This window comes from Patiria miniata, unplaced genomic scaffold (assembly GCF_015706575.1).
Source record: "Patiria miniata isolate m_02_andy unplaced genomic scaffold, ASM1570657v1 HiC_scaffold_19, whole genome shotgun sequence".
Lineage (NCBI taxonomy): Eukaryota > Metazoa > Echinodermata > Asteroidea > Valvatida > Asterinidae > Patiria > Patiria miniata.
Genome location: NW_024037057.1, coordinates 11,833,589 through 11,846,251, shown reverse-complemented (window position 1 = coordinate 11,846,251; position 12,663 = coordinate 11,833,589). Strand labels below are relative to the sequence as shown.

The following is a 12,663-nucleotide window of genomic DNA, read 5'->3' as shown; positions in this document are numbered from 1 at the left end:
GTTAATTTTGGACTGTGTAACGAATCTTCGTCTGGTTCGATATGCTTTGTTGTGACTTCCTATTCACGTACGAGATGGCAATCCGGCAGACCTAATACAATTTCCGACTTTATTTCCCTTAAAACAAATGTTCCAAAGCTACGAATCGGAAAACAAATGATAAATGCCGGATATGAACGTAAACAAATGCGGCACCGGTTTACGGCTATTTAAACACTTCGTTTTTGCCAGTGTTGTCTTACCTTATCTTGAATGAGAGGCATCAAGGCAAAGATGGCACTCCTTTCTGACCCCGTTGGCAATATGGCAAGGACATCCTTCTTTTTCAGTAGGAGTTGTATAACATCTTTCTGTCTCTCTCGAAGTTTGAAGTCAAGATTGATTGGTAGGGCATCGATGATTCCGTCCAAGTCATCCATTCTAAACACAGACTTATATCAAGTGTTGCGAAAATGAATTACATACTGACTGTGGCGAAACGCTATAATTCCCGTTACCTCTGTCTGCTCTACATGTATATACACTGTAGTGTATACTATTGTTTGTTTTAGACCGAAACAGAGCGCCTAACTGTATTAAAACGAAGTAATGGCGCGACTTTCCTCACATGGTGCACGTGCACTTAATGTGTATGTGTGCGTGACTGGGCGGAGCTTTAATCCAGTGAGCTGAGCTGCTAACATCATTGGTTAAAAAAGCCTCATAGGTGTAGCGCAACACCCTTGCGTGTTTGTACGTGCTGTGTTTACGTGGAGTCATATAAAGGAAAATTCGGACGCTCCACAGAAAAAGTGGAACAGAAAGTAGCTGTCCATGTGCAAGGGCGCCACCACGCTGCTGGTTGGTTAAAAGCTGATTTCTTTTTGTCATTCTGTAAACTTATTATTGCGCAAAGCAACCAAAAACAAATTATTTGATAAATCATGCAATTACATATACATGTAACATCTTTTAAAAACAAGTTTTTCCCTGAAGCCTGCTTTCTTAAAAGGCGTTTTCGGGCATTTCACACTGCAGTGCGCCACCAAAAGTTTGACACGGAGATTTCATTTTCCCTAGTGCATTGTGGGAGATGGTCGACAAATTCGCAGCGCGGGACATTTGAAATTGTTAGTTTCGTAAGCGTATGATTCGAGTATAAATTTGCCTTTTTCTTTTCCTTGTATCAAGATGGTATATTTAGTAACGGTCGGCAGAACGCTATACCCAAATTCATAACCAATTAGCTAAAGTTGTTTAATGACACTCATTTAAATCGGCCTTGTTTTGTCGACCGTAAATTTTGAAAACTGACTCTCCATGGCAAACTCTTGGTGGCGCGCTGCATTGTGAATCGCCCGAATTAAGCACATTCCAGGATGTAATTTCCCTTTAAATTCAACTTTTGGGATTAACCAAAGAAGAGTCCTTTCAGCCATCTTCGAGAAAATAATGGCGAACCTGCAATCTGTGTGTATGGGGGGCGGGGGGATACATGTTTCAACCCTCCCCCCCCCCCCCAACTCCTCTTCCTTCTCAGAAAGAAAGTTCGGTTTGTTGGACTCTTCACTTATAAGCTTACATTTGCACCATCGCCGTCACTCGCTGAGGTCCCTGTAAATGACAACTTGGGAATTATTTTGGTTAAATGGTGATGAACTTCAAACAAGGATTCCTCAAAATAAGAACCCAGGCTGGGAACTGAAGCTCGCAAGGCGAAAGAAATGACAGCTTTGCAGGTGAAATAACATCCCCGAAGAATATCCTGTGAAAAACCAACGCATTCATGCAGGGACTGAAAACCCAACCCACTCCTGTGAATCAAAGCAGGAATGAAATCCGGCCGGACAATGCATACAACTCTCAAAGTTTCTGGTCAGTGACCCAGAATTGAACAAGGTTCCTTGCACTTTTGAGGGTCAATATTGAAACTTAATTTGGGCAACTGCCAATGCAGTGCGCCACCAAGAGTTTGCCAGATGTAGAGTCCATTTTTTCACGTTTACGGTTAGTCTGGTTCCCAGACCAAAAAAAGATTCTGACTATTCCCGATGAATCTTAGGTCCAACCTCGTCCCCAGTGCTTACTTTATTTCCAACCGCGTTTCCAATAGTAAACCCTGGATAGGAAACTTTCTTCCTGTATCCTGATTGGATACCGCAATTGGCTAGTAATGGATTTTTATCGTGTACTTGGTGCTATATATTCACAACGTGCAGTACGTGTTTTCGCGATCATTCGTCCACGCCTTCTCGAAAATACTAATTTCCTTTCCAATTTGCTCATATTAATATGAAATATGATACTGCATGTTGTCTCGATAAGATCGTAACAGTTTGATTTCAAAAATCGTGTTTTCGTAACACTCGCGCTGCTACGAATTGACTCTGTTTTTACCCCAGATACCGCATACAAAAACAAACGCTAATGTGTAACACATATCCAGGCACCAGACTGTTCCTCATTTGCATACGTGTGCAAAAATCTTGCACATGCAAATGATCCAATACCAGGGTGAGAGAGCAGGTAGTGGTGGGCGCGTACTGCTCGACACCCTGGGGACGAGGTTGTCTTAGGTCCGGTAACCTCCGGTAATACATTGTATTACAACTTATGTCACGTGACTAAAACGGGAGGAATTCCTCCTTTTTCCGAAAATTTCCGAAGTTTGCCGAATTGTTTCGTCGGCAATCGGATAGCGCCCGAGTATTTCCGAATATCATATAGGTTTAATTAACTGCTAATTGCTTATTATTTTTTTTTTTTAAATGAGTTGATAATTAATATTCATTGCTTTCAATTAGAAAACTTTAAATTCAACGACGATTTGTGTGCATCAAATATACTCGGATCGTATGGGCGAACTTTTTGCTGCGTCATGTACCATTTTGAATTTGACGACCGTTACTGAGATTTTCCAAAACTCGGTCTTCATTCCGCTCCGCCTGCTAACAGTGCTAAATGGGTGCCTAATTTTGAAGATTCCAGATCAACATTAGTCAATGTTATCTTACAGAAACATCAAACTGTATTATCATAACTGTATGATATTACGAAGCAAGTGATCTTTTTACTTAAAAAATTGATCAGATCGAACATTAAAAGCTAAAAGTGATAAAGCGAAATCGGAAACGAAGCCGAGCTTTGAAAAAGGGCCATTAATGTCGTCATGTTTATTTTTAGCCACGGAGGCTGCCTGACTTAAGATTCATCAGGAATAGTCAGAATATTTTGGTCTGGGAACCAGACTAGTTTATGGTCGACAAAACATGGCCCATTTAAAATGAGCGTCCGAAAGACGACTAATTGAGCTAATTTGTTATAGATCGGTGAATAGTGTTTCCGCAACCTTATAAAAACGCTATATTTATATGTAGAACAAATGCATTAGTGTACGTAACATGGACACGAGACATTGAGCCGTTCAACATGTCATGCATGTCGACACGGGAAACATACAACTAGGGCCTACGAGTGAACTTCGCGCTCAGTGAACCATGACCTTTCCAGACACAGCGTATGTGTATTGGCCCACCTCGGCTAGTCTGTATTTCACTAGTGCATATAAGCTCCCGTTGTACAAGCTACTAGGAAATGGATCTTCCAAAGCCAGTCCGTTTGAAAGATTTTGAACCATTCGCACGGCGATCTTTGCCGGCAACAGTCTATGAATACTACAGGAGCGGCGCCTATCCCGAGCAGACACTGAGGGATAATGAACACGCGTTCCAAAGGTAAGCCTTACAGAAAGAAAATTACAGCCTCATGACACACACTTTACATGCATGTGCATATGCACGTTGTTATTATACCGGTGTCATATGAAATTTGACTCCTATGAAATCTGGTATCTTTACCTTATTTGGACCCTGACCCTCGATGTGATGTATAATGAAATACAATCAGTGAGTCGAGTCCGCATTTCGTAGGAGTCCGCATTCATGCAGTCCAAGGGTCTATGCTGTATGCATGTGTCAAGCATCCATTGTGGCCACGACGGTGTTACTAACATGATTGAATCACTTCCTATAATACCGCACTACTTCAGTACTTGATCTATGCATATAAACGTGTGTACCCGTTACAGGGTGTAAAAACCAAAGGCTATCCCAGAATATTATGATTCACTTGTGAGCATGCATTTTCCATATATTTGCTTTCCGCGATTTGTATATTCGTACATCGCACTCAGCCATATCAGTCACGGATGACTAAAATAGCACCATTAATTCAAAACAGTCTGCCATGCTGTAGCCTTGATTACAAGGCTGTGTTTTTGTATACCACTTGCCACAGCGGCTACACACACACACGGCGAAAGGGAACGTTGAACAATAGAGGACAATAAGTCCCAAATTCCTGAAGGTCCCCAATTTGGCGATCGTGTACAAAACATATTGGAAGTCTTCCTAAAAAGTTAACAAGCAAAAGAGGGGTCCCCGATTGCAGGCAAATACACACTTGTGTGGTTTTGTAATTTACTGCCTTATGGAAACGTGTGTATAGTAGGGAACAACATATTGTTGGTGTCCACAAGGCCAAGAAGTCACCACGTGCTACACCAATCCGGGCAGGTTATCACATCCATGGATGCCCCTTCCATTGCGGAAGCATTTTGCGCGCTAAAGTTCAGATACTCCGTCGAGGGTACTTGCTTGGTCATGTTGGTAAATGTGCGCAACTCCATTGACCGGAGCCTAATGGGTTCACGTTCCGCATAAGTGGAATCCGGCGACCAGAAGATTTTAATGCGGTGGTGTCACGCTCATGCGAATGCTGCACTGACGCGTTCAAAACCCTGCGCAGTGTTTACAAAAAAACTTTACAACAACTCGTCAACTGCTGTCCTCTGGGCAGCACTGTAATTTCCCGCACTACGCAAGACCCTATTCATAGCAATACAACAAAAAGCCACGTGCCAGACAGTTTACAGACAGTTGCCACACAGTGCGCTGGAAAGATAATTGACTGGCGGCTGTGGTATGCAGTTATGAAGGGAGATGACTGTGTCAAGTTACAGGTCTTTGTTGATGTTTCAATGAGACTTGACAAGAGGCCTGGTCGAAAGTTTGTTGACACGGCCTGGGTGTAGCCCTGGCTGCAAAGTTCATTGAACCAACTGATTTGGCAAGGGTTGAATGAGGATTAGATCGGAGGTGAACGTTATTGACCCCCCCCCCCAAAAAAAAAAAAAAATATTCAAAACATTGGGTTTGTTGATGCCCCAGGGGCATCAGGTCACTCTGCCCAGGGTAAAAGACGAGGTGCATGCGAATTTTGGTATTCCTATTGGTCGAAGGAGCCCGGAGTTGCTTCGTATAGCGTGCACATTGGTTTCTCCATTGAACGGGGCCTTATGTGATCACGTGCCCGCATATTAAGTGGAATCCGGCGACCATGCACCAGAAGATTTTAATGCGGTGGTGTCACGCTCACGCGAATGCTGCACGCGTTCTTAAAGACGAGGCACACGGGTTTGGTCAGTATCAAATCAGGGTATAAATGATTATACATGTAGTGCGCAGGTGCAAGGTATACCGCCCCTAGAGCGGTAACAAGCATTTTTATTGACATTTTTTGGGGAAAAAAGGTGTTAACACCCAAAAAGCTTCCACCAATGCAATGCTATCACATATTCCAACTCTGGAGGTGTATACCTTGCCAAAAATCGCTACGACGATTATTCCCCTCATTTGATACCGGTGGCCAAAATTTTGGGCCGAGGCTGATGGCCAATATATCTTGTTGTTGATCGCTTCTGTAGATACCGACTGAGGCCTGGCCCCCTTCGTGATGTGTCCATTCGGGACCTCCGTACCACCCTGCTGGGCCATGAAATTGCCTTCCCTGTTGCCATAGCACCGACTGCGTTGCACCGCTTAGCACACAGTGACAGCGAGCTGGCAACAGTCCGCGGTATGTTCGACCAATGTAATGGAATTTGTATTAATGCAGTCCTTGAAAGTACACCAGCGTGTCGTAGCCTATGTAACCCTTGTTTCAATGTTCATTTTGCCATTTTCAAGGGCAATTTGATACCTTTTTGGTTTTCATCCTAATGCGCATTTTCATATTCATAAGCAAAACTGTGATGCCATTTCAGGCAGGAACCTCAATGTTACAGCTATTTCTGCACCAATATTTGCCAGAATTTTGTATTTTTCGCTGTCGTAAATTTTCTCTTTTTTTGGTGACTTAAGTTGTTTCAGTACATGACAGTAAGATAAGCCAATGAGCAAAGTTTTCTCATAATTGTTTTCAATGAGCAAATACTGGGTAATATGAACCAAAATAACATTATGGGCTAAGTCCTATGTAATGTATCCCATATGGAGCCATAAGTTAGGCCATATGGGATCTACATATGGCTTGCCCATGGGTATCAGATGGGAAAAAACGTGGTGGCGAAGCCCTATGATCAAAATAACAATGCCACCGTCTGAGATACCTGCAAGGTATAAGGTGTCTGTATGGTTCGATCTATAGCTGCCACCTCCATGGGGACCGGTATGGTGTTGAGCACCTATACGTCTACCCCGATGGAGGACGTGGCCGCAGCGGCGTCTCCCAATAGCCTGCTCTGGGCTCAACTCACTGCCTACACGGACGAAGAAGCAGTGCGCCGGATGATAAGGAAGGCAGAGCAGAACGGCTTCAAAGCCATCGTTGTCTCGCTGGATGCGAAGATTTCAAAGAGGAAAGCGGGGGCAGATTTGATTCCGCCCCACGTCAGGTAAGGATATAATGTGTCGTTCATTACATATCCTAAATCAACAGAAATGACTTGTTGAGAACCGATGTGGGTTCGAGCCCGCCGTGGCCATGCGTATTGTGCCCTCAATTTCCTCCTCTCAACCATGGTGTAAAATGGGTACCGGCATTCTTCAATGCTGGGAAGGTAACAGACTCGCTGTGGAGGAGGTGTGGCGATCCCCCCACAGCAGCATTTCATGGACTCGAGTCTGGCCTAATCGCTTCGAAAGAGAGATGGGCACTCCGTTCCTGTGAACACAGGTCCGTCCCCTGGAGCACCAATACTGGTGGATACGTATATACATGTACGTGTGCTTTATAAACACGTACCCACTATTATTAAAATAAATTCAATGAGCCTACTGTATAACAATGAGCCTACTGCAGAACGTATCCTGGATTCGCATTAAGATGACTAAAAAAACAGTGGTAATAAAAAGGTTAGCTTTAATACCGGCTATAGCATTTATATGATATGCATATGTACTGTTCACTATGCATATTTTGTTTTGGCTCGGTGCTGGCATTTTTTATCAGAAAGTATATGCTGATACCTCGATCATAATGAATTTCAAATGAATTTTCATTAAAAATTGTACAAGTTTGAATACATATGTATATACATTGTACAAGTTACCGTGTAACATTTGGAAATATAAACTGGTTTAAGATAACGTTATTACAGGTCGTGTAGCTATGAAATTATTTGATATCGTTGACCATGGAGACATGTTACAAGAGTGCCCAACTAGAGAGAACACTTTTTTTTCAGGGATGAGAACCGTTTCTAATAAATTCAGTTTCTTTCCAATATGGTTCATAAATTGAATACTGTATTATAATATACAGGGTGAGTAAAAAAAACGAAAACAAAAAGTCGGGACCAATGTTTTAGTGAAGTTCTGCATGTAGCACTTACAAGATCTAGGATATGAAAGCCCAATTCATAAGCTTTCTTTTTCAAGAATCATTCAAATCACTCATGTACATTGTAATTTTGAAGTTACGGAATTTTAAACACACCGTTTTAAAGTTCTGTCCACGGATCACAAAAAGCTAAGTGTTCTTTCAGCGGTGGTCGTGTTTAAAATTCCGTAACTTGAAAAGTACATGAGTGATTTGAATGATTCTTGTTCTAAAAGAAAGCTTATGAATTGGGCTTTCATATCTTGGATTTTGAAAGTGCTACATGCAGAACTTCACTAAAACAATCCTCCTGATATTTGGGTTTTGTTTATTTTGTACTCGCGCTGTATTGCTGCTAATTGACAGATTCGCAAATTTTGAGGGAGCACGCAGCCAGTCATTCACAACTGTTGAAAGAAACGCTAACCCTAAGCTAACGTGGGATCAGATTGACTGGTTGAGCAACCTGACAACGCTGCCGATCGTACTGAAGGGAGTCATGTCAGGTTGGTGTTGCTGTCATAATTATGAAATTATTTGGTGTCCTGAGCACTGAGCCTTGTTCCCAGACGAACATTTCCCACTATTTCAGTCCACGTGGCCTCTGTAATTCTGCAGGTTGTGGGTTCGCCTCTATATGGTGCACGTAACCTTGGGCAAGGCACTTCACTCATTGTCACTCTTTGTTCATCCCCTGTTACTCCTGACAAGACGTTGTTACCGCAGCTGAAGTCTACTTGTGGCCAGATTTGTGATGAGCTGCAGCACAACACCGTGTGTACAGTCGAGTCTCGTTATAACAAACTCGTTCGTTCGGACCTAGCCAAATTGTTTGTTATATCAGAATTTTGTATTAAGAGGAACACCAGTCCCATTCATTGTGCATATAAATGCACAGTCGGGACTAAGGCTTTATGTTTGTTATAACCAGAATTTTGTATTAACAGAGTTTGTACTAACAAGAGTCGCGACTGTGTATTTTGGGAGACAATTATGTTTATATATTGATTCTGTTTGTGGCCTGGTGTACCCAACAAAAACACACAAGGATTAACCAACCAACAACTGTACTACATATAGAAATATGGCTCTACTATAGGCCTGCGATTGTTCTCCAAAAAAGACTGCAGAGGTACAGAAAATGTAACTCGGCTCGAATTTTTACAAAATATTGACCAGGACACCGATACTGCAAATAATTAGCACAAAAGCAAGACAAAATTGGTGCAATATCAAGGGAAACTAAACATAAAACGAAACTGCAAAATGTTGAATTGAAGAGGTTTAATGATTTTATCATTATTTTTTTGTTACTATTTGTATGCAGGACTGAATGCACGGGAAGCTAGGAAACACAGAGTGGCCGGACTGTGGGTCTCTAATCAGGGCGGGCGCGCCCTAGATGGCTCTTTAGCAACGGTATGGGAAAGAATTCCGTACTGGGCCACTACTTTTTTTCAAGCGCCAAAAAGTTGCATCCTTTATGGTTTATTTCCTCCTCTACTCTCACCCTCTCCTTTCCTTTATTCCTATTTATTAATCAGTCACTTTACTTCATCGAGATTCGAACCTCGGACACTTGCTTGAAAAACAAAACTATTACCTTAAGACCACGCGCACGGTCGCATTGCAATGATCAATCTTTGGACGTATTTGAAGAATCCATTGAAATAAACTAATATTCATGAGAAATTAAATATTCATAATGACGTATTGAACTACCATCGGCCGGCTAATGTGTTGTCATGGTTGTCGATGTCATGCGTATAAAGTACCGCTGTCTTCCAGACACTTCAATCAATTTGACCAGCTGCCTCCAACATAATTCTGCACGACGTGTGCGTCCAAAATGTGCTCTAAAAACATTTTTCCTAAAAAAACTTTCGCATTTGCGAGTCTTCCTGGATTCATCTTGGGTGAAAGCACAAGGTGAGGTGAAAATTGATGTGTTTGGCGGCAGGTAAGTGGAGGCCTAGTATGGAACTCAACCTGTGTTATGCATAATATGTTTACAAAAACAACTCATCAACTTGAAGGTTGTTACAACTGATAATGTAGTAACCCACGGATAACATATCACCAACCGATAATGTCACACAAATTGACCGATATTGTATCACTGCGCGATAATGTCACAAACATTAACCGATAGTGTAGTAGTAATGTTACAACAATAGCATTCAATTTTTGTTACATTATCGGTTAGGACCGATATAAAAAAAAAGACTTGTAAAGACAGTGAAGTTGACATTTTGCAGATCAAGTTGATTGAGAAGACTTCGTGTCGCTTTGATGGCCATTTTGCATGGCTCCAACATGGAGGTGTACCTCGACGGTGGCGTACGGACAGGCAACGATGTGCTGAAGGCTTTGGCCATGGGAGCAAGAGCTGTCTTCATCGGTCGACCAGTTCTCTGGGGACTCGCCTATAATGTAATTTCTCGGACTTTTTTTATTCACAAGTTGTGGTACAACTGACAACATTACTTTATTACGCGAATTAAAGTAGGCCTGTACAAATACAACGCATCGTCGATAACCAGGCCTGGGCCGTCTCATCAAAATATAATTCTCTATGCACGGGGGTGTAGACTTCGTAACATTTTCCCATTTATGCATTTTTCTTACGCAATGAATTATCAGGTTGGATACAGGGTCAACTTTGTTAACCAATAGTAAAGCGCGTTCAGGACGGCACAGCGCGCTGCCTTGTTATGTGGTATCCGGTTCATAAGTGACTGCGTCATACACGCGCACGCACGCACCACTGATTACTAGCGCCTATTGGCTAAACCCGCCACTTTTCACTACTTCCGGCTCCAACTATTCCAATGATTTTAAATGCGACTCCGTGTGCAGTGGGCGTGGTTTTAGTTGAAATGACGTCACACTTACGAACTGGATTGGACGTCCACATACTGCGAAATTCAGGGATATACCCACAACTCTCCAAGAAAGGTGTTTGAGACACACGTCACATTAAAGCTTATTTCATCATCTTTCATTTTCTGTTCATTTTTTTGGTTAACCAATGACTTTTTTTTGGAGAACATTCCATACAAAGTAGACCATCAATGCAATGAATCATAATGTAATGTACATGCATGTACTGTACCATACTCCTTCGAATACTACGCTAGACGTCCAAAATGGCGGATCGTAAACCGTCCATCACGTGATAAGGTCGCGTTGATGCAAAACCTTTTTTTTGGTTGGTAGTGCTATAATCGTGAATTACAGTGTGTTGTATAAGAAAATCATTCAAACAAACATCTTGGATTATTTTTCCCGCCTTAACAGGGACAAGAAGGAGTGAAGAAAGTCCTGGAGATTATCAGAGACGAGTTCAGCCATGCACTGGGACTGGCAGGTAGGATTCTTTTAACAAGAAGAATATTTCGTCGTGTGCCAAGGAAAAGGACATAATTAAGGCAACCCAGCCGCGCAAAAAGCACTTTTGGAGATAATCGAGTTGAAAGTTTTGGGCTCCCATTTCTAAATAAAAAGTCACATCAGGCTGAAATTTGGGCTCATGAAAGTCGTTATTAATTACAATAAAATTGTGCATTGTTATTTCAAAATTATTTTTGAAAGTTATTTACTTAATTTTGAAGTTATTTCAATTTTTCTGCTTACGACCTTTTACCGAGAATTCCATCTGCCTTAACCGTGAACTGACCCTGCATTAAACGTGCGCTTAAGCGGCATGCTAAATCCTAACGTCCTTTTGCCTGAAACAAACTTGGCTTTGCGTACCCATAAGTGGGTCGTTAGCGCACTTGGCTAACGACCTTTTGCTGTGGACACAATTATGAAAAACCTCACGTCTTTTGTTTACCGTATGAAGCCCGGTTCATACTTCTTGCGAATGCGAAGTGAATTTAACGTCATGAAACATTCGCTGCGAAATTCGTCCGAGTTGAAAGATGTTCAGCTTTTACGAATTCACAGCGCGGATACAGCGTGTCAATAAAAACGCAGGATTAGAAACAAAAATATTATGAATATAAACCACCCCTATTCATCATAATGTTAACCCTCTTTTCAAAGTACCTTTCCTTCTCTTCACTATGCTTTTTATCCCATCTCATTTGGACAATCCTGTCCAGAGATAGAGTACATTGAAGAAGGGTTATAAATTCCAAGCTGGTCTGATTTGTGAAATCACCTAATGAAAGGTTTGAATTCAGTACAGGTGAAAGTATTTGTGGATCACAAAGAAGGACATGTGTGGCAGGATTAGGCTTACATAATCCTTTAGTCCACAATCAATGTTATTAGTCAATAATTGCCCAAGTGATCCCAACAATGATAGTCTAGTTATTAAATTTAAGTGATACTTATCATCAGTTGTTTCAAAGAAAGTTTTGTTCTGGTTTAATTGTCTTCAATGCATACCTGCATTGTACATAACTGGTCGTTGTGTTAAGGTCATTGAATCAGACCAACCCGCTTCAGAAGGGCTTCACAAAACTTGTCATAACTTTTGAACCAAAAGTCCAAATTCCACCAAACAAAAATATTGTCAAAGATGAAATTATGGACAATCAAATCCTTATCAAATTAGGCACACCAGTAGCATAATTTTCTCAGAAAAAAAAATCGCTTTGAATCCTGCGTTTTTATTGACTCACGCTGTACTTTCCATGACGTCACAAATTCGCGTTCGCTTTCGCGCCGAGTATGAACGGGGCTTGACGTAGCCCTTTGCGACCAAGCGTATATCAAATGAAAGATATTTCCATGCTCTATAAATTACCCGAAAAATCCGAAGTTGACCTTTTGACCCATTTTTGGCCCTGACGACTTTCAACAGTTGTTGAAGTGTTTGTGGTATATATATTTTTTTCAATACTTTAAAAATCTAATGTTTGTGGTATATTTTTATATGCAGAATGTGCCAGTCCATCTGATATCTCACAGAGTCTGGTGGTGAGGGATCCGTACTATACTGCAAAGCTCTAATTCTTCATGTTCGCTACCAGGTAAATAATATCCACAACAGTAATTTTAAAGGCACATACT

General features: G+C 41.6%; 1 protein-coding gene across 1 annotated transcript; it reads left to right on the top strand.

The window, feature by feature from the left end:
- Nucleotides 1–3,229: 3,229 nt before the first annotated feature.
- On the top strand, nt 3,230–12,603 carry LOC119725424 (hydroxyacid oxidase 1-like). Its single transcript, XM_038196830.1, has 7 exons — nt 3,230–3,713; nt 5,744–5,895; nt 6,466–6,712; nt 8,005–8,144; nt 8,966–9,057; nt 10,939–11,008; nt 12,533–12,603. The coding sequence occupies exons 1-7, from the start codon at nt 3,574–3,576 to the stop codon at nt 12,601–12,603; spliced, it is 912 nt and encodes a 303-aa protein (XP_038052758.1). The 5' UTR covers nt 3,230–3,573.
- Nucleotides 12,604–12,663: the final 60 nt, after the last annotated feature.